The sequence below is a fragment of the Rhea pennata genome, chromosome 7, assembly GCF_028389875.1.
Source record: "Rhea pennata isolate bPtePen1 chromosome 7, bPtePen1.pri, whole genome shotgun sequence".
Classification (NCBI taxonomy): domain Eukaryota; kingdom Metazoa; phylum Chordata; class Aves; order Rheiformes; family Rheidae; genus Rhea; species Rhea pennata.
The window spans coordinates 23,366,870-23,389,393 of record NC_084669.1 but is presented as its reverse complement, the minus strand read 5'-3'; the positions used below and the strand labels follow the sequence as shown (position 1 = coordinate 23,389,393).

Below are 22,524 nucleotides of genomic sequence, written 5' to 3'. Positions count from 1 at the left end.
AAGAGTACTAAGCTGAGCACTACAAAAAACACACTCTGGAAAGACGAATGTGCTAGGGTAAGCACAGAACTCCAAGACTAGTAACAGAAGTTATTTCAGATCCTTAAAAATTTGTATGTTTGAATCACAATGAGGAGGTCAGGGAGAGTAAGTTCAACATTACAGTTTATATGAGTATGACCACATTTTTACCTTCATGTAGCGGGACCTCTGCACTTGAAGCATGTCAATAATAGATCGTACTTTCTTTGAAAAAGGGTTTTCCAAGACAGGCAGGGTACTCTGGAATGCAACATATCCAACTCCCATTACTCTCACGAAGAATTACAGCAACAAAAACCCCTCAGTTTTGTTGTGTTACACAGGTTAAAAAAAAATACATCTGTCTCACTAGTAATCTTTACAATGACCTCAGCTAATTAGAACAGTTTACAAAACAGATCAGAATTACACACCAATTGTTAAATCTATTTAAACATCAGATGTTCTCCTTTACTGTCAGTGAAACATGTCTCATCGAATATGCTAGGCAAAAGTGTGCCCACCATGCCCAGATAGGGATTTTTGCACTTCAGAATGTTGCACAGTTAGTCAGAAAATTTATTCCTGTATTTATGCTTCTCCACTGTAAGTAGGACGAAAGTTTTAAAACTAACTTCTGAACTTAGTTTCTCATTGCTAGTTTTAGTATTGGGTGACTATCACAAACATTGTCTCCCTCACTGCCATCCAGCTCACCAAGGCGTTGCTAATCTGGCTGAAGGATGACACTCCGAAGAGATTCTGGATCAGAGCTTGCTGCACATTCACTCCCACCCACACAAAGATGTTCAGCCCGTTCTCCAGCAGATATATGTCACCCTTGGAGAGGCGCTCTTCTGAGTTCCGGATTGCTGCTGGCAAGGAGTCACTGTCAACATCTACTTTGGTCTGTTTCAGAGTGAAATTAAAAAAACAAAAATCAAGATCATAAAGCAAGAACATCTAAGGAAGCAAGAAAAACTTCTGCCTCTAGGACTCCAACAGATTGTTGATCTCTAGGACTCAGCCAGCTGCTTGCATATTTCTTTGTAAACTGTAGAAGCTATCTGATGTTGCATTAGCTGTGACTGAAATATCATCCTTAGCTTGCTTTTTGTATTTAAACACAACATTAAAAAAGATTAGAGATTGTTAGCAAAGGAAAACGTATGGCTGTCGTGAAAGTATTCTGTAGTTCCAATATTGGCTCCTGGAACAGGAATGTAATTAGCAGTTTACTGTAGTAGCTTTGATACTGAAAAGTCAGAATAGTATGCGGAATTTCCCTGTAATGATTTAAATTACCACATAAAATTACAAGAAGCTTAAGACTACCAAAGAATCAAAAAATTCGTCTTTGCCACTGGTCACATGGCATAGGTCAGAGAAAATCCCCCAGCAAATTCCTAAGATGCAGTAATACATCTATCTCTTTAAGTGAAATTAAATGAAGCATCCAGACAGATGGCAGGTCCCAAATCCTTCTCAAATAGCTTTCCCTTGATAAGATATAAATACCAGTCCTTAGGGCAAGGCAGTACAACAGCAAGTCTCAAGTGGTGAACGTATCCTGAATTACTCACCAGGGGCAAAAGCCTAGGATAAAAGAAAACATTTGTTTCCGCCACGTCCATGGACGTAACTAGCTGACGAATGTAGGCACGGTCATCTGTCGTGACCTCTGGACCAGGCTGAAGGACATCACTTTTCAACACACAGTTCAAGTACACAGGAAGTAGCTTCATGCATTCAGGGAGGATCAACTACAAATCACAAGCAGACAAAAGCTGGTCATCTGTCTTGCTATATAAGGCAACACTGTCTATGCTTAACAGAACAAGGCTTGCACGACAAAAGTGTAATACAGATGTGAGGAGTGAACTCCGATACTCTAATTATATCATGGACTTGTAGAAATAATGTAAAAAGTTTCCCCAGAAGAGGTAATAATTTCTGGGCTCCATACAGATGCCCAGGAAGTTATTTTCAACTATGGTTTTACTTGCAGGCTCTCTACTTCCCTGAATCCTCTCTTTGCAGATTTCTGCCGAGCAACGCAATTCACCTATATTGAATAGGTTAGATGAGATTGATGAGAGCTTCTTCCTTCCTCTTACCATCTGAGCCTGCAATTCAAATCAAAGGTGAGTTTACCTGGCCAGCAGAGGAGGGACTAGCACAGTTCTTTCGATAGCAGGCCAGGATCTGGGCACACTGGTTAATTAGCGCATCTCGTACAGTCTTCACTGGACTATTCAAAACTCCACGATATGCTGCAGAGATGGACAGTTATCAAGTCAGTATTTATGCAACACTGCTCAAATCATAAATCCTCCCTCAAAGAAAAACAAAAAAAAAAAAACCCCACAACCACACAAAACAAAACCCACAACACTTTCACAAATGAAATCTCTAAATGACTATTGTTTACAAAAGATTTTCTCCTCCAAATTGCTGTAGGAAACATACATTTCTACTGAAGATCAAAATAAGCTTGTTTTACTACCTACTCTTCACCTCTATCTTCAACTCATATATTTTAAAGTACAATTAGTTGTACTTGAAAGCACAGGCTACTAGCAAAACTCCTTTAAAAGCCTGGCCACATTTCTTTAATGATAGATGAAAAAGTTAAGAAATAACCCTTATCTGTAGCTCTTTTTCTAAGTAACAGTATTACCATCGTAACTTTGAAAGAACTAAATTATCGGGACTGCCACCTGGAATTTGATGCAAAGACACTAAACAATTGTCTTTCAATTACAATAGGCATTTGAACAGCAGTAAAAGGCTAGGACTCTCTTCACCATACTTAACCTTACCAAATTTAGCCAAATAGTTGATGAGTGTGTCTGTCTCACAGTTTCGATAGAGGTCAGCCAGCTGTGTGCAACAGTTTAAGGAGAGGTTGTGAATGCGGAGTCGTCGCTGTCCTGCACAACTTGTATACAACAGAGCACACTATAGGAGACAAAAAATGCCAATATATAGAAAGATGAGGCTTTAATAAAATAAGAAAGCCTAGACTTGAATTAATTTCATTAAAAGTAGGGATGTCTAAGCAAATAAGATAATTTTTAAAAGATTTTTACACAATAAGCTAGCAGCATATTTTAAGAACTAGAGTCAATGCAAAATAACAAGCAGCAGCGTTAGTGGTTCATAATATTGGAACTGGTCTACACAAGACTGACTGTGGTTTGAAGCAGTCTAGGTCAGCCTGAGAATGTGTTTCTGAAAGGTTAGGGCCATGTTAAATGGCAGGAGAGGGGGAGTAAAAAAAAAAAAAAAACAAACCCCAAAACAAAAACCAAAAATACCCTCCAGCTCCTTAAGGGTGTGTTTAACAATTCAGCTTCAGGGCAACATCATACTCTTTTGCAACTAGTACTCTTCCCAGTTAAGATTTGGTTCACAGTGACACATTTTTGTTGACAATTCTGAATTGTTAACTCTTCTTGCTTCTGCAGAACTCCTCCCCCAACCTCTCACCTGAAGGAGTGCACCACTGTCTTCACTCAGTTTGTCATCATGCTTGAATTCCACTGTGATGGTTTTATCACAGTCCAAACCTGCCATCTCCACATCAGTTGTGTTGCTCATATAGAAAGCTCCAAAAAAGTCAGTTGCTCGAATACCTACAAGAGAAAAAACAAGAGCCCTACTATTCAATAGAAGCACCCAGAAGACAGCCTTGGAAGCCCTGAAAATCCTACCGTCATGAACAATTAATTATCTTGATGAATTCCCAGCAGGGATCTTTGTTTAGTCTTGACAAAGATCCTTAGAATTTCAAAGCTTTAAGACAGCTTTTTGCATAGCCTTGCCTCAGGATGTTCTAAATTATGAAAATATCTGTTATGTCCCATATCCTACACTTGAAGTGGTCAGTTTATTAAGACTCAAGTCATGCTAAGACCCACCTGTGCTGGTACGTACTCTCATCACAGCATCAAATCCCACTTCTTTCTGGACATCTCTTCTCAAGTCATTCAGGAACCTATCCTGGTCTGTTTCCAGCTAGAACACAAGCAATAATTCAAGTTTCACACTTCATAAGTCAGAGCTGTTCTATAGGCTATCAAGCAATTTAAAAAAACAGGTATCATCTCCTGCAGTCTTACTCTAAAATCAGCTGTTACATAGGGCTCAGTGTCATACTAATTCAGTATCATACAAAAAGTTAACTGCATAGCATTCTTTTTGTTTATAGACATTTTGTAATAAGACAAAGCTAACAATCATTTTAATGACAATCTAGAAATTCAAGTACCACCTTAGTTCTGAAAATGGACTTGCTCACTATGGTTCATACTGTATAGAAGAGCTGGTAGCTAAACAGTAACTCTTACTCAGATCAAACAGCAGCCTGACTCCTTGAAGCTCTTACCTGGAAATAAGCATACTTATAAATGGAGCCGCCTGTCTGGTAAGTTACTACCCCTAGTGTCGCCACATCCAAATACTGGTTTGGAAACAGGAACAGATCCACACAGCAGCCCTGGGCCACACAGTCCTTAGCCAAGTTGTTGTAGAAGCTTGTCTGGGATTGAAACAAAGTCTAAGAAAGGAAGTCAGAGATCAGATCAAAAGTTGGTGGTAGGAAAAAGGATAGAAACCCAAGTAACAATCATAGTCAAGACACTTTTATACTTTGAGTCTCCCTTCAAGGTAAGTAGTCATTGAAATTCTTCCTGATCTTGCCTTTGAAGAACTGCATAATATCCTGAAAACTAAAATGCCTTTTGCTTCAATTATAAGCAAGTTCTGCAAATTCACTTTAGCAAAGTTGTATAGATTTCTCCCATATAAGATTTTAGCTCTACACTTCTCCTAGCTCTCATATAAAAATTGTCCTTACAGTGTCAGGTCTACTCAGCTTTGCTTGAGAGCAGAAGATAAACATACAATATGAAAAGATTACTACTAGCCACAATGGTTACATTATATACTACCTTTCTCGTTATTTTGAAGTTATTTCAGAAATCTTTTATCCATAAGGAGTATAATATAGACCAGTACCCTAAGCACCATGCAAATCGCTACTACCTTCTCCTTGTCTGTGTTGATTAGTTTCTTATCATCTCTGTTTTTCAGCTTCCCTGGGGCCTCTGCAATGGGTAGAGAGGTGTGGAAAATGAAGAGCTTGCCAGCACACTCTGCTGCCTGCAGGAGAGGGAGTGAAATTGCTCAGGTAAGAAACATTTGAAAAATTGTAAGGAAATTAGAATTCCACAGCATCTGCATTTTCATCACTTCATTTCTTTATGTCAGAAAGGCACTTTATCTCTGACATGTAAGCTCAACTAGACACTTTGTTATGTTAGTGGGACCCAGCACCTGAAGCACAACTTACTGGTCAGTTATGGAGAAACAAGTTTCAGTTCTACTGGACCTTTGCTAGTTGCATGGCAAAGAGAAAGGGCCTGGCTCCAAGCAGACACAGGACAGTCAATTTTCTGAAGCAGGACTCAGCTACAAAAGGTTTTGCACAAATGAGCTAAGGATTACCTTCTTCTCAAGGACTATTGAGTTTGTGGGAAAGAACTGTCATAAACAGCAAAGAATTTGGGGACCTGAGCTTCAACAGATAATTAAATCAACAACTTATGTAAACACTAGTCAACGATTAGTAGGTTATTTTCTCTGACACATACAGTACAACCAATTACTACTATTTCTTGATGCAATTGAACAGAGAGGACACCTGTCACAAGAACTGGGATTAAGAGGGTCTGTTAGATAAAGCAATACAATCAGATCTTGGTGGAATCATATGGACAATGAAGTCAATCACTGCACACAAGTTTGAGTTGGATCACACATGCAGTGCTCTGGAAGAAGTACTGGAACGGAAGATCCTTCAGAAAGATTTACTTGGTTAGCACACTGGTGTGGGAAACTTGGGCAGCTTCAATATATGGCATCTTCTCCTTTTAAGATTATATCAGAGCTCAAACACAAGCTTAGGAAAACACCATGTTACACAACTCTCTCAACAGAACATGACAGACTTCACCATCTGTGTTTAATGCCAGAGAGTCTATTTCCTGTAGGTTCTGTAAACTGAACAAAACCAAGTACAGCCAGGTCACTGAGATTAAGTCACATCTTACACTTTGAGTGAAAATGATTAAGCAGTTGGGCAGAGAACAAATAGCTAACTATAGAGAATCAGAGGTACATGCACCTGAAGAATGGACCAAGCATTCCCTACATGCAGTGCATCTACTGCAAGGAGACTTATGAAAAGCAATTGCCATGACAAAGCATTTACAAACCTTTAGTGCCTCCAACCCTGCTTGAATCACAGGTGCAAAAACAGTTTCCGTTTCTCTTGTGTCTGCAAACATTTCTGGGATCTGGTCCAGCAAACTGGCAAAGAACAAGAAAAAAAAAGAAGTCAATGAGATTCAACTCCAACTGCTAAATCCAGAGTTGCAGCCAGTGACCTATGAGACTGAGGTGGCTTAAACAGAAGCCTTTAATATGTCTACTCATTCTGTGGATTTCCATAATTTCTACAGTATATGGTATCTTACTGCTTATCTATCTAAACTTATCTAAACTGATGCGTTGTCATTCTTCATTGACTTCCTCATCCATATCGATTTCTTCAGGGCTAATGTATAGCCTCAAACTGATGGTTATTCTACTAGCTATTCTGTATTCTTGTTCTTTTAATATATTCCAATGTACTGGGAAGTAAACTCTTAGGGAAGACAAGTAACACTTTGCTTCTGTTTGCCAAACACCCTGTTTACTATTCAGACTAATGTGTTTAATCCACAATTTTGTATTTGTGCTTATTACTGGATTACAAAATAGGCAAGAAATATTCTTTAAAAACATGTTTTGCCTAGTCTAGTTCCCAAAACCTAGTTAGCTACATATTGTGGTTTAGTTCCAGTTCAAGTATCCTGTAAATAGTTTGTCCAAATCTTACAGATTTCTTCTCTTTCCTTCCACGTTTTGTCTTCTTTCTCCCATTCAATCAAGTTTTTCGTACAACTAAAACTAGACACCATTGTTTTCTCAGTGTACACTTATTTAGGTAGCTGCCTTCAAGTCAATTATTCAGCATTCTTACAACTTTTGTTATACAACATTCTAGATGTTGTTCTTTTTCTAGAAAGGCTCTTCTTCACTAAATCCTATTTTATTAACCCTTCTGCCAAGCTGGGCTGCCAGACAAATACCCTTACCCATAAACGATCACACCTTCCTTTGTCCATACCATCTCAAAACAGCATAGGAAGTTAAAATATATGGAATGACTTCTAGACATGTAACATGACATTTAAGCAGCTAAGCATGTTACATTTTAAGTACAGCATTTGAATCTATCAAACAATAACTTTATTGTATACATCTTAATTCATTTCCTGTTACCTGGCAATAACTGTCCTGGACTCATTCACGTTCACTAGAAAACCATCAAGGAGTGGCACAAACATATCTGCCACATCTGAGACGACCATCATTTGCGGCTGTGCCAGTGAGCTCTTCACATTATAGAAGTGTAACACTTTGTTGTAAGTGACAAATCCTACTCGAATGGCTGATTCTTCCATGTTGCCCTCCCTGTAAGAGACATACTTCACATCCAAGTGGACAGTGAACTCATTACACAGAAGTACAATTCCAACATAATAAGGGATAAGGGAAAAAGCAAAGAAAGGAAAAATGTAATTTGACCTAAAAGGCGCTGAGAAAGCTGTCCTGTCTGGCCTTTTTGGGGCCAAAAGGCCGACACAGGGTCATCAAATAACTTTTAAGCTTTAGACATTTTAAAGGAGAAAGTGACAGCTTCCTCCATTTTGATGGGCTACAACAATACATAATAAACCTACCTGGGCAGGTAGTCTAGGAGTGACTTTAATTCTTCACATATTAGCCTCACTAAGCCACTCTTCACAGCATTATAGGACACATCAATCATGAAAATGAAAGCAGGTGGACTGGGAAACTTGTTATTCTGTGGAAGGGAAAGTTATATTATGTCAGCATGCAGTACACAACAGCTCTGTAACATGGACAAAATGAATCCTGTGCAAAACCTTAATAGCCCGTACATAGTTTCCACTCACAAGCAGTGACTGGTTCTTCAGATCACTTTCCCATCCCTGCCTAGGCAACACAGGCATGTAAGGAACACTAGGCATGTAATGCACGAGTGTTATGTGTCTCAGTTTAATTTTGCTATTGCTCAGTGAAGAGCAGGCTAGTGACAACTGAATCAACCATTTGTATGATTAGGCCAGACAGGGAAAGTAGACAGGGAGGTTTCCCACACCTCAAGATTCTGGAATCTGACCAGACTTGTTTTATGTGGTTTCTGAATATAAAGCAAAAGATTTTCCTCTGAAAGCCGCAAGCTTTCAAATCTCCTTAAATATCAGGCTTTCATTAAAATAAACAAATTGTTGCTTCAGTCAGTTTTCTCTCTGCAGTCATATTGGAAGGAGCACACACGATAAAAGCAAAGCTGAAAAACTTCCAAAAACCTAGGAAGATCACATCATATTTGTCCTAGAATGCATCTTACACTGTTAGAATTCAGACGATGGCTTTACCTTTACCTCAAACTAAAGCTGAAGCATCAGAAGGTAACTAGGATAGAGTTGCAACATTAGTCATCTATTTTCCCAGAGTATATTTCAGCAAAGATATGAGTATTAACATACATTTTGTACCTATTTTTCCACTCCTCAGAAGTTAAGAGCTAAATCTTTAATTTAGAAGTGAACCAGCTCTGACAATACATATTTCCAGACTATTCCTGTATTTTTAATTGGCATAGTTGTACTTGAAATTCAATTTTGATGCATAAAGCTTGTCTTATTCACCAAATGGCACATTTTGTAGTCAGGATTTTGATTTTTGTTTTGTTTTTACTCTCTAAACAATAACAACTAGAGGCAGCTGAATCAAAGTAACATTGTGTGACGTGGGATCAAGACTTCCTCTACTTTGGGAAGTAAGCACATTAAGACAATGAGCACATTAAGACAATATCATGAATTATCTGCCAGCTAGAAGACAGTCCCAGAAAAATTCATCCTGGTCTTACCTTAGGAAAAGATTATTTTTATTTAAAAACAAACAGTAATAAACAAGTACTACTGTACCTTGCAGTAGTCTACAGTTGCCAGAAACTCGTAAGACCCCAGTGATAACTCAGGTCGATCATAGAAGTCCACTCGCTTACCAGTATGATCCAAATGCTGGAAATAGTGAGGTGGTACTGAAAAAGACGACATCAAGTTTATGGACACATCCACTATTAATACTTTCACTGTCTCTAGACAGCTAACATGACAACAGCTGGTTCAAACAACATGGCAGGAAAGCTAGCTAGTGCTCTGTGCTATCATGCAAGCGTTACAAAAAAAATCAACTAATTCAAGAGCATTACTAAATCCAACAAAAACAAATTTCTTCCACTGGAAATCTCACTACAACATGCTCTTAGGAGTCTTTTCAAGATGTAGTCCAAAGGAAAATATAACTTAATCTTGTAAAAGTATTATCAAATGACTTACATTTGAATTTGAGATAAACTACTGGTCTCACCCTTACTGCCTACATTCCAGCTTACCAAAAGATTAAGTTCCTCATTTTGCCAGCCAGGTGCTATAGGAGCTAGCCTTTTCTTTTCTTTCCCATGCTGGACAAGAGAGAAGCCTACTAAGAAATCTCAGGTGCAGAGGCTGCCATAGTCCTTTTGCCAAATAGAGAGGGTACTTCTTGTAATGGGTTGCAAGGCATTATTAAGGAGGAGAACGTGAATATTAAGGAGGAAAACATGAATGTATAACCGCATGCCCCGTTTCCAGTACTTTTGTTCTGGCCCCAGCCATCAGCAGGTCAAATGGGAGTTTTTAAATAAACTGCAGATAGACCAGTAAAGGTATCAGCCACACTGAGTTATAAAGTTCAGGTGCACAGGCAGAAGTGCTTGCCTGGATCCAAATACTTTAATTCTCATTTTAAAAAGTGTAAGTTTTCACCTACAAAAGTCAGCTACAAAAATAAAGAAAACATTTGTCTTCTGTCCCAAGAACTGTCATGACAGAGTCTCCCTCCTTCAGAACTGCTATGGTAGCAAAGTGTACTCTAGAGTATAGCTGCCTATATAGTGCCACAAGAGAATAAAATTAGATTCTTTATCTGTAGTAACAGTACTCATAATCTTAGAATTATTTCAAATACTCAAAAGATTCAACAGTTTAAAAGAAAGGAAACAGAACTGTATCACTGAGATTATATAAGCAGCTATCACTCTTCTCTCTGAATGCACAGCCAGTACAAGGTAATTACCTGATTTTTTTTCTCCATACTGAAAACTGAAATTGTTCTTTAACATTGGGTACAACTACACTGTAGTTTCACAAGCATTTCTGTCATCAGCAGTCCCTCAGCATTCCTCCTGTTTCCCTGCCTTCTGAGTTGTGCTGGTATAGCCATTTGTACCACTGCTCAGTGAGTGGCTATAGGGAATGCATGCAAGCTGGAAATCACCAAACAATCAAAGAGTTAAAACAAACTGGCCATTTCTAACCCAGATAAGTACAGCATACTTACCTGGGTAGCATACTACTCAGTTATGTACAGCATAAACTGAGGTGATGAGAACAGTTTGCAGGCAGTTGGCTACTTAAGCCATCAGTGCTGCCAAATGAAATACTCAGGCTATCACCTGTATTTTTTTTTTTTTTTTTATCTTGCATTGCTCTGTGTATGCAAGACAAATCTATGAATTTCCAGCAGACACCTTACCCTCAGTGACACAGCTGCAGAAACAACACTGGAACCTCCTTCCACCCTCAATGAACTGCATAAAAGGGCACATGTAGGCCTTGCACCTATTACACCGGACAGGACCAGATTCTCCATGGTCTACCAAATAAGGAAGGGTCTGTGGAAGCAGGAGGAAAAGAGAAAAGAAAGGTCATGTGATGATGAAGAAAGAAATGACTATACATATTGCAGAGCTAAAAACTATCTCCTTGTACATTGCACAGGACTTAATTTGGCAGCTGAGGGACAGGGAGGGAGGTGAAGTCTGAACAAATGTTTCACAGATGCTTTTCAATTCAAGCTCTTAATGCAGGTGTAACTCTGTGGGCTGCAGAAATTAAAAGGCAATCCCACAAACCCAAACAAGTATTCCTGCACGGTGCTGCACTACCTTATATAGTAGCCTGCTTGAGGAGTACAGGCTCTAGTAGGGAGTACTGTTACCTGCTCTCAGGAGCACAGCAAAAATGTATTTCAAGTGAACTCAGAAGACTGAAGTCATGCACAAAAAGGTGTGATATCCCAATGGGAGTGAACACAAAATTTGCAATTCATGAGTTTGTTTTTTTTAAAAGCAATTCTTTACCTCTTATATTTTCCCCTTGTACAACTTCTGATAAAATAATAAAAGTCACTGCATTCCATATATGCAAGAACTCAAATCCATACTGTCTTAAAAAAATTCTACTGATAAGTCTTTTTTGAACTCCACTATGAAATGGAATATATCCACAATTCCTACTTGTCATGACCCCATAGTATAGCAAAATTGATACCCTCAAAACTGATAGGCAGTTATATCATCTTTAAACTATTACTGATACTTTTTTTTCCCAGCCAAACAGAATAGAGATGTTTGGCAACTTCTGCAGTTTCTCAGACTTAGAAGGAGCAGCATGCAGTTCAGAATGATTAACACAGAACTTTTGCAAGCCATAAGCTTCACTCATACTTCAAAGCACCTTCCATAACTAAGAATCTAGCTCAAAAAGAAATTCAACTGCTGCTTTTAAACTTTCTGGCACTGAAGAGTGGAAATTATAGTTCTCTCACTAACCCTAAACTTCTGATCATGCTTAAGAAAGAGCATACTCCTTAAGCAGAAACTGCACAAGTGCCCCAGCCACTCCCCACCACCTTCAGTCCACAGATGTATTAAATCTCACATTCTCAGTCACTTACTGCAGCATGCTTTCGTGGCCAATGTTTTTTCAGCTCCTACTCCTTGCTGACCTTGTTCAAGGCAAAAAAATTCCAGGTTTTCTGACTGCCAAGTCATGTTGGTATTGTGCTTCCACAAATAAGCTTTTTTTCCCCTCAGCCTTTCCACTAACAGCATTCATACAAACAAACTACCAGAGGTGCTATAAACATGCACAGTACCATACATAACCTGTTACTAACACCACTTACTCCCAGATGAGGCTCCAAGCAATAGGTATTACTATGCCAAAGCTTGCTTTCTAAATTATGCATTAACACAGGACAAAAGACCTGTATCTGGTAAATAGGTGCTGAATTTTATAGATTCTAAATGTATTTGAATATTGTATTTTCACCAGTCACATTTATCCTCTCATTTCTGATATTTTAAGCTTTAGCTCTATTTACAGGGTCTTATCGCTCTGAACAGCTGAGCCTTCATCTGTTAGAAGGGCCCCTACAAAGGGAGTTTGCCCTTGCTATAGGGAACTTTCCAGTGCTGGAAGCTGACTGGTCTCCAGGACAGTTTTCTGATCCTAGCCTTGTTTTCTCTGGCTATCAAAACTGTTTGTTCAGAGCATAAACTCACCAGAAGAGCAAACAGCTAGATGTTCATAATATTTCCTGTGTATAGATTCGCAGCTCTGCAAGCTTCCAAGATTCTAAACTAAGACCACATTCACCTATTGTGCTCTTTTTAAACTCCAACCACAACACAAGAATTATTTTCACAACTCAGTTTTATCATAATCAGATTTTCAAAATCCAAACCATAGTTTAGGGACATTAATAAAGTAACACAAGAAACTTAAAAATCTAGACGATAGTTCCTTCCTCAGTAGATGCTAATGGTAAGTTCAACAGGGCACAGAGTACTGCCAGTGTATATACTCAAATTTCACACCAGGCACATTTGCCTTTTTGTCACTGCTTCAAGCAGGCTAACACTAAACTGTAAGAAGACTCTATACAAAGTACTTCTTACAGAATTTCTAGCTCTGTAGTACTCTAGCAGCTTTTGTCTTCAACAACTAGAGTATGTAAAAAACTAGCCACACATTGAACTTAGAAGGAAATAAATGCTGCACACAGCAAAGGCAGAAACATAAGAATAGTTCAGCAGCGCATGGTATTCAGTCTTGTGCTGTCACTCATCCCACACAGTGCTCTGCCTGTGCACGCACATTAGACAACTTAACCAGTGCTGCTTGATACCATAGCTTGACCTCCTAGAAAAGACTGTTTCAGTTATTAGTAGTCATTTAAGAAGTGTAGGGTGAAAAAGAACATAAGATATAGTGGAAGTACCATACCTTTGTCATCATCTTAGTACTTGAGTCTTTTGATCAGACTGCCTGACCCAGACACTAAATGCAAAAAGGCTTAAATTATCATGGTGATCAAAATTTTAAATATTTTGAACGCAATATTTTTCTAACAGATCTAACACCACATCCTTCTTGGAGAACAAATGTTTACTTATCTTCATTAGCTAAGCATTTCTTCTGTCAAAATTTAAACAGCTTATCTCTTAAATGTGGGCATTTAACAGAATTCTCCTGAGGAGTTCAGAGTGCCTTAACTCCGCATAAAGTTCTCACCTCTTCTGGGGGCAGAGTAGCCAATGGTTTTATGACAGCAGCTAGGGGAACTTGGGACTGTTTGGCCATATCTGAGGTGCAGGGAATATTGTAAGATGTGCATCTTATATAGCGAGGGCTTGCATTACCTGGGAGGGAAAAAAACAAAGATAAGAATCACACAGATGCATATAAACTTAACTTGTGCTGAAATGTAAGACAAAACAACTGAAGATACCTTGAATTCTGTTCAAACCGTACAAACTAAGCCAAGTAGACAATCAGTTAATGTCAATCTAATTAAAACTTGAATTCCAAGCAGACTATTGTCCTCATGATTAACTACGAATAAGAGCTCTTAATCCAAAAGAAGTCACCCTGACTCCATATAAGCTTAATCCTCTGTAAGGCACTCTGTTCCACTCCTTTTACAGACTAAAACATACTGTGGGTAGCAATCTCAACTCAAACACTTCTAATATTTGACTGTGTAATTCTAGCTGAAAAGTTAAGCACTTGATCACAGAATAGGATTCTAAGGTTTTAATCTTAAACTCACAGTGAAGTGTAGCAATGATTTTAGTACATATAGATATGATGCAAATAAAAAGATAAAATCCATTTTTTGTGAAACCCATAGACCAAATGACCTCTCACTCATGATTTATCAATACACTATGCTTCCAGTCCAAATCACATGATATTGCTAGTACATTTCAGTCCTAAACTATTTCAATACAGCTTTACAAACACAGCTTCATTTATTGCTTTCCAATAGCCCTGCCAAAGTTAGTCCCAAGTACCTGCCTCAGAAAACATCAATTGTCTTTACTTAGTAATTAATTACTAGTTGCCAAACATTCAGAAGAATATAAATTGAAATCACATTAACACAGGATTTGAAAATAATTTGTTGGTAAATCACATATCTTCAGCCCCTGAAATCACCCCCCAAGTTTTTCCTATCTCCCCTCCCTCCCCCTTTTTTTAAAAACTAAAGATGTAGACAGTTCTGTCTCTGAGTCTTTGGGGTTTGTGTCTCTTTTGTTTATTTAGAGAAGGAACAATATTTTACCTTGATCCTTGACTAAGAAATTTGTAGTAACAAGAGGTGGGACCTGCCCTCTCACTCCAGTGACAAATGGTTCTGATCCACGGTTATTTCTGTCATCTTCAATCACTTGAATCTATGATGGAAAATACCATGTTAATCTTTTGAGGCTTAGTTTCAAAGTACTGCAGAATAATGGATTTTTATCTATAAGGTAGTGAAAAAGGGATCTGAGACAAACATTACTAGCTCTAAAAATGAGAAGCCTAAAGCAAATGCGTTTTGCCAAGCAGTCACCTCTCAGTTTGATTTGGAACAATATAAAGTGATTTTAACAACAAAAACCAGAAGTCACAAATAGTGATTTTGAGCAGCAACATATTCTGTATTTTAAGGTCTGATCTAGATTCATAAAAGCCCAAACTCAGACCAAGAAAGGAATTTTTGATAGTATTTCTCTGTTTACTGGCCCTAGATAAATTAAAATCAAAAGCTTCCGTAAGCCTCAGGGTAAAGTTCTACAGATGACATCTTTTCTTTTCTTTTCTTTTCTCATTTTTCCTCTGTGTTATGTTCCCAGTGTTTTCATATGCATTGGCTTCTAATCAGTGCAACTCTGACCTAAAGACAGATGCTTGCAAGCTCAAGCTCAAGTGATCATTGCTTTCCAGTGCTCAAGAGTTCATGCTTTGAATTCTGGGGATCTGAAAAGCGAAGCTGCAACAGACTTAATGATTCAAGCTTAGAACGTCACAAAACTAGTGAAAAAAAAAGTGAATTTCTTAGTGTTTCAACTGCTACTTTAACACAAATATACTCAAGATCATGGAAATACATTAAACAATTAAAACATTTTGACTAAAATACCCACTGAATTTTGCATAAGAACAGAAGATTGTTGTTACACACAGTTTTAAAATGCCTTTTCCACGTTACGTTACACACAATCAAAGCATTAAAGCTAACAATCACTCTGCTTACTGTATTTTGCTACCAAACACGCATGCCTTTCCTCAAAGTATATTACAAAATGCAAAAGTCTGTACAGCAGAGCTTTTACTCTCTACATTACATATTCCAAGTTGCCAGTTGAAAGTCTGCCATAGTATTGAATAATTACCACTCTAGAATAAATCTAGTCCCCTCTGAAAAATACACACAGACTGATGTTGGCAACACCACTATTGGTACCTGTCATATGGCCAACTTTGGCCAACTGAACGAGGAAGTAGTGATATGCAGGTAACAACTCTAATCTATTTTTAATTCCAATCCAAAAGGTAGCTGCTTTTTTCTTTCTTTACTCTCTAGACATAATCATTAAATTTTCAAATTCAAAATTTAATAATTATGTATGAGCACAGATAATGAATGAATGTTTATAGCTCCCCATGCCTTGTATTAATCTACTAAAAATTTGGATCAGGAATTAACATCAAAACCAAATAGTTACTTCTCACTTCTAGAACTTCAAAACATTAGCCCAGTACTGGCAGGTCAACAAGAACAGTAATCAAATTCTGCTCAAAACTGGTAAGAAACAAGACTACAAAAGTTCATGCTGTGTGTATGTTAACATGGGACTCCTTATACAGACGATTATATGATAGCTTCCACTCTGAAAACGCCAATTGGAATCTGATGACGGAGATATTTTAAGGATCAGACACAGTGAAGGGGAAACATTCTTCATGATCTGTTTCTGAAACTGTCTGCTTTCTATTGCCTCACCATTCATCACAGAAGAGAAGATTTAACAACCTCTTGTGATGTTATGTTACACACTTTGATAAGGCAAGTAGAAGACAGCAAGGAAAGGATAAAGGATTAATGATGGAGGGGTTAGTGAGGTGAGGTTTATGTTTCAGGCATGCACAGATAGTCACCAACACAGACTACGGTAGACAGATATATACAGCACTTACTGGACTAGGAATTGCATCAGGATCTATTCTGTGCCTGGGTTTCTGCTGAGGTGGCAGCTCATTAAGTTGCTTTTTTTTAAAAAAAAAAAAAAAAAAAGAGTGCCACAAAAAAAAGAAGAGAGAATAATAAAACAAAAAGTAACAGTGTTACTTCTCTCTACCCAAACCTATAGCATTGGAATTAGATATATGCATTAGACATCGGTTTATGCGACAAAAGGAAAAAATACACCTGCTCCTGCAGCATATACTGATCCCCAAAAAATCAGTTTTGTCATGATACTTGGCTTGGGCTCTGTACACATTACTAACAGACATAGTGGCTCACATGCTTGTTTTTGTTAGAAATTGAGAATTTATGCTTGAAGAACATGCTAAAATGAAGGCAATTGATACAAGTCATTTGAGATCTCATTTAGCGGAAGAGAAAAGAAGTAGCCAAGCAATTAAAGATTTCTTATATTCCTTTAAAAAATAAGGTCATAAAACTTGTAAGTTTATTTAAGCTTGGAGTCTAAACATATAATCCATGACTTTTTCTGAATAGTGCCAAAGATTTTAGTAGTAATTCAAGACTAAACTATTTTTATATAGTTTTAAAGTGAACTGATTGTAAGCATCATCTTGGAAAAGGTTTACTGATATCAAACGATTGTGGCCTTTTGAAACAATGACAGAACAGAACTGGGAGCAGCAGAAGGAGCAACAAAGCAGACTAATGGCAATAATTCCACCAGTCTTAGTATTACTCATCACGACTAATCATTAGACATAACTGCTTGTCCTTTCTCAGAACCCTGCTTCAGAATGATAACCCTTATTTGGAAGTTGCCCTTATTTGTCTGAAGTAGTGTCGTGACTTCAATGGCTGCAACACTAGCCAGCTTTTTGACAAATTATAGGATGAAAAAAGGAAAAGCAGTACAAAGAACCCTACTTTGAACTTATTCATAGATCATTCCCTCAAAAACAGAAATAAATTCACCTTGGAAAGTCAGTAAGCAAGAATCAGGAAATGGTGAAACAAGCTTAAAGCCCTCAGGAGTTCCCAAAACATAAGATAATAGGGAAAAAGACCTGAGGAATTAAGAGCAGTGATTTGCATATGCAGTGCCTTTCTTTAGTCACAAATAAAAAAAACAACCTACACAAAACACCTTCGGATTCTTGGCTTGTTCATAACAAGTGACTGAAGCAGGATGCATGGAAAGAAAAATAATCAAATAGGCTGACGTTCTTTTGAAAGAGAAACTGCTTTCAGTTTTGGTCCTTGTCAATTCTATTTTATGTAAAGACACTATGGAAGAGTGTACACTGGTAAGAGCAAAGAAAGCTTACAGGGCTAGGAATGGAATCAGGATCCAAGCGTTTTGGTGGAGGTGGTGGTCCAGGCTGGCTTCCGTAATTTGGTGTTCCTGGATAGGCTCCTCCATAGTTTGGTTGTGGACCCCTAGCCTGTCCGAAGGAACCTTAGAGAAAGGGACACTAGAATTAAACAATGGCTAATACTAGTCATTTCCTCATTAGGCATTTCTCATTCTTCCTGCAATTATCAAGAAGAAATAGAAAACTACTTGCTTTTGAGTTAATTAGGATTAGATAGATCTATCACAGTGCTTCAGTTTAGAGCTGTATATCTCTGTCAGTGATCCAATAAATAACTAATGAACATACCTCCTTAAAACTAGGCTTGAGAAATACTTATTTCAGGGAAGTATATATTTTTAGACTATGTAACTATTTTTAGACTAACTGAACTAAAATTTGCATTAAGATAATGTGTAAATTGCACTATGAATATTCAGTCTAAATTGCAGAACAGCTTAATAAAGTGTAACAAGAAAGCTTAACAAAAAACAGCCAATGAATGACTCATATTTCCTGAACTACACACAAAAAGTTTTCCTGGGCAGTTTTGGCTTGTCTGAAATCACAGCAATAATTTCATTTGTGATGATTTCTTTTGTTTTGTAATGGTCAGAAATTATTTCTTTATTTCATACAATTTTAGTCTGTTATGGAAAAACTGCATCATTCATCCCATCAGTGTTTTTACTGTTCTTTTTAATATGGACAGATGTTTTGAACAAATAGTTTATCTGGCCAGTTCTGCAAAGCTGCACGGGGGACAGAATTTTCATTCCAGATCCTTACAGGTGATTATTTTCTCTTAGCAATTTTTAAGTATTATTGGTGAAAAAACAGCCAAAATTGTTTATAATCCAGAAAGTTTAATTGATATTCATTACTTCTAATCACATATGAAGTGTGAAAAAGTTCTACAAGGAGAAAAATACACAGTTCTGTGATTTGTCTGGTTTTGTGAATTAAAGAAGGAAAAATAGCAATTCCTTTTCAATGTATCCCAACTTTTCCCATACATATTGTACATGCAATGCTGGCCACAAATTAAAAAACAAGAAAGTGATGCTTTCAGGATTTCAAATCTCTACTTTTGAATAGATGAGACTGTAGATATCAAAGTGCATACTACAGTTCTGATCAGAAATTCTTGTAGTGTTACAGTACTAAATATCAAGCAAATTCCTGGTGAAGCAAGCTAGAATTTTTGTAGTTATGTTAGTCCGAATAAAATCTACATCAGAAGCAGCTGAGAACAACACATCCTACTGCTTAGTTTGGATTTGTCCTTCAGACAAAAGCACAGGGAAGCTTTAAATTGCAGCCAGGAGTCTACAAGGTACAAACCTGAATTCTAGTTCTCTATCCACAGCACAAACATCTGACTTACAACCCTTAAACTGAGAATACTCACCGTTTTGTTGCATTTGGTATCCTGGCTGAGGAGGGTGTGAGGGAGGAGGTGGTCCATGGAGACTGCTCATGGGAGGAGGCCCTGGGTGAGGCCCTGGCATGGCTGATGGAGGTGGTGGTGAGGATACATGATTAGGCTGGGATGTTGGTGGTCCAGCAACTGACTGCCCAGGCAGCGGTGGGCCTTGCATGGGAGAAGGCCTTGGGGCACCTGTAGTAGGAGGGTAAGAGGAAGGTCCAATTCCTGTAGAAGAGGGAGGTGGGGCAAAACCAGGGACTTGAGTAGGAAGGCGCTGAGTCGATATTGGTTGACCAGAATAAGGAGGCTGTGCCAAAGGAGGACCTTGAGACACACTAGTAGGAGGGGGCCCTTGGCTCGCAGTGTAAGGTGTGTAGAGACCAGATCCCGTTGCAGTAAAGCTTCCTGAGACTGGGGGAACCGATGTTGGGGAACCTGATAAGAAGAAAAGAAGTTATTACCATCATTTGCCTCTATCCTTAAGACAATTATTTCCAAACACAGTTCAGAAGATACAAATTCCATTTTCTCTAGGGCATCTAAAATAGCTCTACCACTTTCTCATCTTCAGATGGACATTCCAGTTTTATTAAAGAAAAACTGGCAGTGAATATTCCCTTAAATTTACCCTAACAAGGGATCTGAAACTTCACCATTTCCTCCCAAAGTCTGAGCTTATTTTACATAAGTAGAATACATTTCAGGATTAAAGGCCAGAAAAAAGGGGCAAAGCCAGAAGTACACAAAACAAGAACAATCACATGTCCATCTAGTCACATGTCCATCCAGTGATTTCTTGAACTGAACTAAGTTTGAATCTCAAGCTCCCCAATGAATTGGAGTCTATAGATCAACAACAGCTTTCAGCTTAATGGCTTTAGTACCATGGAATTACTATCTGGTATATTTACTCTGAATTGCTTCTGAGGAGAATTTTAGACAAATATTGCCAAAGGCTAGAGATATCTATATCCCCTACTCCTAGTTTTCCTATAAAAATAAAGCCTATGTTAGAGTATGGCAGATGCTTATAAGTAGTATTTTATTAAAACAATTCTGGTCCTCACTATTGAAAAACATCATGTTATTTACAGTAGAGGTACTAGAACTAATAACAACAGAACACACTGCCTAAATTCCATTTATACTTGTATAAGCATGTTTCTTTCCAACTTCCAGCACAACTCTTTACTCGACTATTCACAATTTCAATCCCTTCTGAATTACTGAACTCTTTTCCCTTTGACTGGGTTGTTCCACAGCAGCAGCTAGGTATACACTCTTTGATAGTTTGCTTAGGGATAGACTGCTTCTGTGCTTCACGCAAAGATTCATCTGGTCAGGTAGCGAAAGAGTATAACAATATTCCTCCTTATGTGCTGGAGCACTGCCTACCTTATCCCCTACAAAAGTCTCAGTTCCGTTTCCCTAGTGATGACCCTATTAGCTAAACAAAACTAATGCTTACTACAGTACACATTAATGTCCAGAGAATTACCGTCACCACATGGAAAAGAGCAACTGCCTAACAAGAGCAAGTCTCTTATGAAATTACTAGCACAGATGAAAAGCAACAGAATATCTTTATAGCCAGAAAACCTCACCATAGCCCAGTCCAGCTGGGGAAGGAACAGATGTTGAAGTACTGCCAATCGTCATCCCTGCCATTTGATTGCTGAGCTGCTGTGTGCTGGCTGGGGGGGGAACATATTGCTGGAACGTAGACGGCTGGCTAACCGGCGTGGGTGCCGAGCCTGGCAGAAATGGCTGAGAAGCAGGCGGCCTGCAAGGGAAGTTGAGAACTTCACTGGATTCCTCATTACACAAGCAGTTACAATTCTCCATTCCACTTAAATGCTAGCTGGGTCTCAATTACTTACGTGAAGTAAAAACTAAACACTATAGCTCAGTTTCTGAAAAATAATTACACAGATGTGAATCTCTTTCATCAAAAAGTCTTTGGTTCTTAAAATACAAATGCTACGTTTATAGCATGTTTTTTGTCAACTCTATTTTAGTGGTAGCAACTAATCAGAAATACTGCAGCAGAGACTAGAGAATGAGCAACAGTCCAGCCTGCACAAGCAGCCTCTCTTCCTCAAAGGATTCAGACTCTCCAGCTGATAGTGATAAGCTTAGCCAGGAGGAAACAAAAGACAACCACTTTCCTCCCAACTAAAGTAATAAGGACTACGCAACAAGGACTGCTGCCACTTCCACTCCACAGGTCATGGCTGTATCTTTCCGAAGAAGATGCCAAGACCTTTAGATGAAGACAAATAACTCAGGAATCCACTATGGACAGAAGGGTACCCAAAAGAGAATTAAAGAGTTACTGTAATGACAAACAGTAACATTTTCCAGATAGATTCAGACTCACAAAGAACTGAATATAACCACCATATACGTGCAAATGTATTAAAACAAGACAGATTATAGGAGTCTGAAAGTTCTGCACAGGAAAACAACTACTGTAAAGAAAAGCTAAGCCTTGAAGGAGTGGCTTTGATCAATCACAGTCACTGAAATCTGCTCACATCTTTCCATCAGCAGAGAGTCACATTCTCTAACAAATATCCCTATGGCAAAATACTGTTTCAAAACAATAAACAAGCAATAAAGTTAATGTCTATTGCAGGAAAAAAAACAAGTATTTGGTTTGTCTTAGATTCCCAGCACATCAATGTACTTTCAATGTTCAAGACAAAAACTGGTTGTGAAAGTCCAGGATTTACTATAATTTACTTGTAAATGGTCCTCAAGCAGCAAAAATGACTGTTCAATAAGGTTGGCAAAGGGAAGCAATGGCATATCTGTAGTGACTAGTTTTCCATACCACTTGGATTGTCTATAACTGTGAATGGTAAGGTTCAAATGAAGTTGTCTGTAGGCAGTGACTGCACATAGTGATTGCCATGTTACAAAATAAAATATTCAAGCATAGAGTCAATGATGTACAGAACCTCCTTCAAATTAACATTTAAGATTAAACATTTAAGCAACTATATTTTCAATTGGACGATTTCAAGTAGAACGCTTTTCTAGGCTTGCTTTATTCTAATCATATTCTTTTTGTTTACTATGCACTGCCAGTGCTCACCAAAAATAAAACAGAGCAGAAAAATCTAGCAATTTTGTCTTCATGAG

The 22,524-nt window shown here is 38.1% G+C and overlaps 1 protein-coding gene across 2 annotated transcripts in view; it reads right to left on the bottom strand.

Moving 5' to 3' along the window:
- The window catches only part of SEC24C (SEC24 homolog C, COPII coat complex component), a 40,269-nt gene that overhangs the window by 3,287 nt on the left and 14,458 nt on the right, over nucleotides 1-22,524 (bottom strand). The window contains exons 4-23 of one of the 2 annotated variants that reach the window (XM_062579950.1): nucleotides 20,982-21,160; nucleotides 19,360-19,812; nucleotides 17,922-18,052; nucleotides 16,584-16,652; nucleotides 14,683-14,794; nucleotides 13,629-13,756; nucleotides 10,804-10,942; nucleotides 9,153-9,268; nucleotides 7,875-7,999; nucleotides 7,414-7,605; nucleotides 6,303-6,396; nucleotides 5,071-5,187; nucleotides 4,412-4,582; nucleotides 3,945-4,041; nucleotides 3,514-3,659; nucleotides 2,844-2,982; nucleotides 2,176-2,294; nucleotides 1,605-1,784; nucleotides 739-930; nucleotides 193-282 (exon numbers count right to left, since the gene is read on the bottom strand). In XM_062579950.1, the coding sequence (XP_062435934.1) occupies nucleotides 193-282; nucleotides 739-930; nucleotides 1,605-1,784; nucleotides 2,176-2,294; nucleotides 2,844-2,982; nucleotides 3,514-3,659; nucleotides 3,945-4,041; nucleotides 4,412-4,582; nucleotides 5,071-5,187; nucleotides 6,303-6,396; nucleotides 7,414-7,605; nucleotides 7,875-7,999; nucleotides 9,153-9,268; nucleotides 10,804-10,942; nucleotides 13,629-13,756; nucleotides 14,683-14,794; nucleotides 16,584-16,652; nucleotides 17,922-18,052; nucleotides 19,360-19,812; nucleotides 20,982-21,160 (2,989 nt within the window). The remainder of the gene's footprint in view (nucleotides 1-192; nucleotides 283-738; nucleotides 931-1,604; nucleotides 1,785-2,175; nucleotides 2,295-2,843; nucleotides 2,983-3,513; nucleotides 3,660-3,944; nucleotides 4,042-4,411; nucleotides 4,583-5,070; nucleotides 5,188-6,302; nucleotides 6,397-7,413; nucleotides 7,606-7,874; nucleotides 8,000-9,152; nucleotides 9,269-10,803; nucleotides 10,943-13,628; nucleotides 13,757-14,682; nucleotides 14,795-16,583; nucleotides 16,653-17,921; nucleotides 18,053-19,359; nucleotides 19,813-20,981; nucleotides 21,161-22,524) is intronic. The other variant, XM_062579951.1, reaches the window with a different exon arrangement.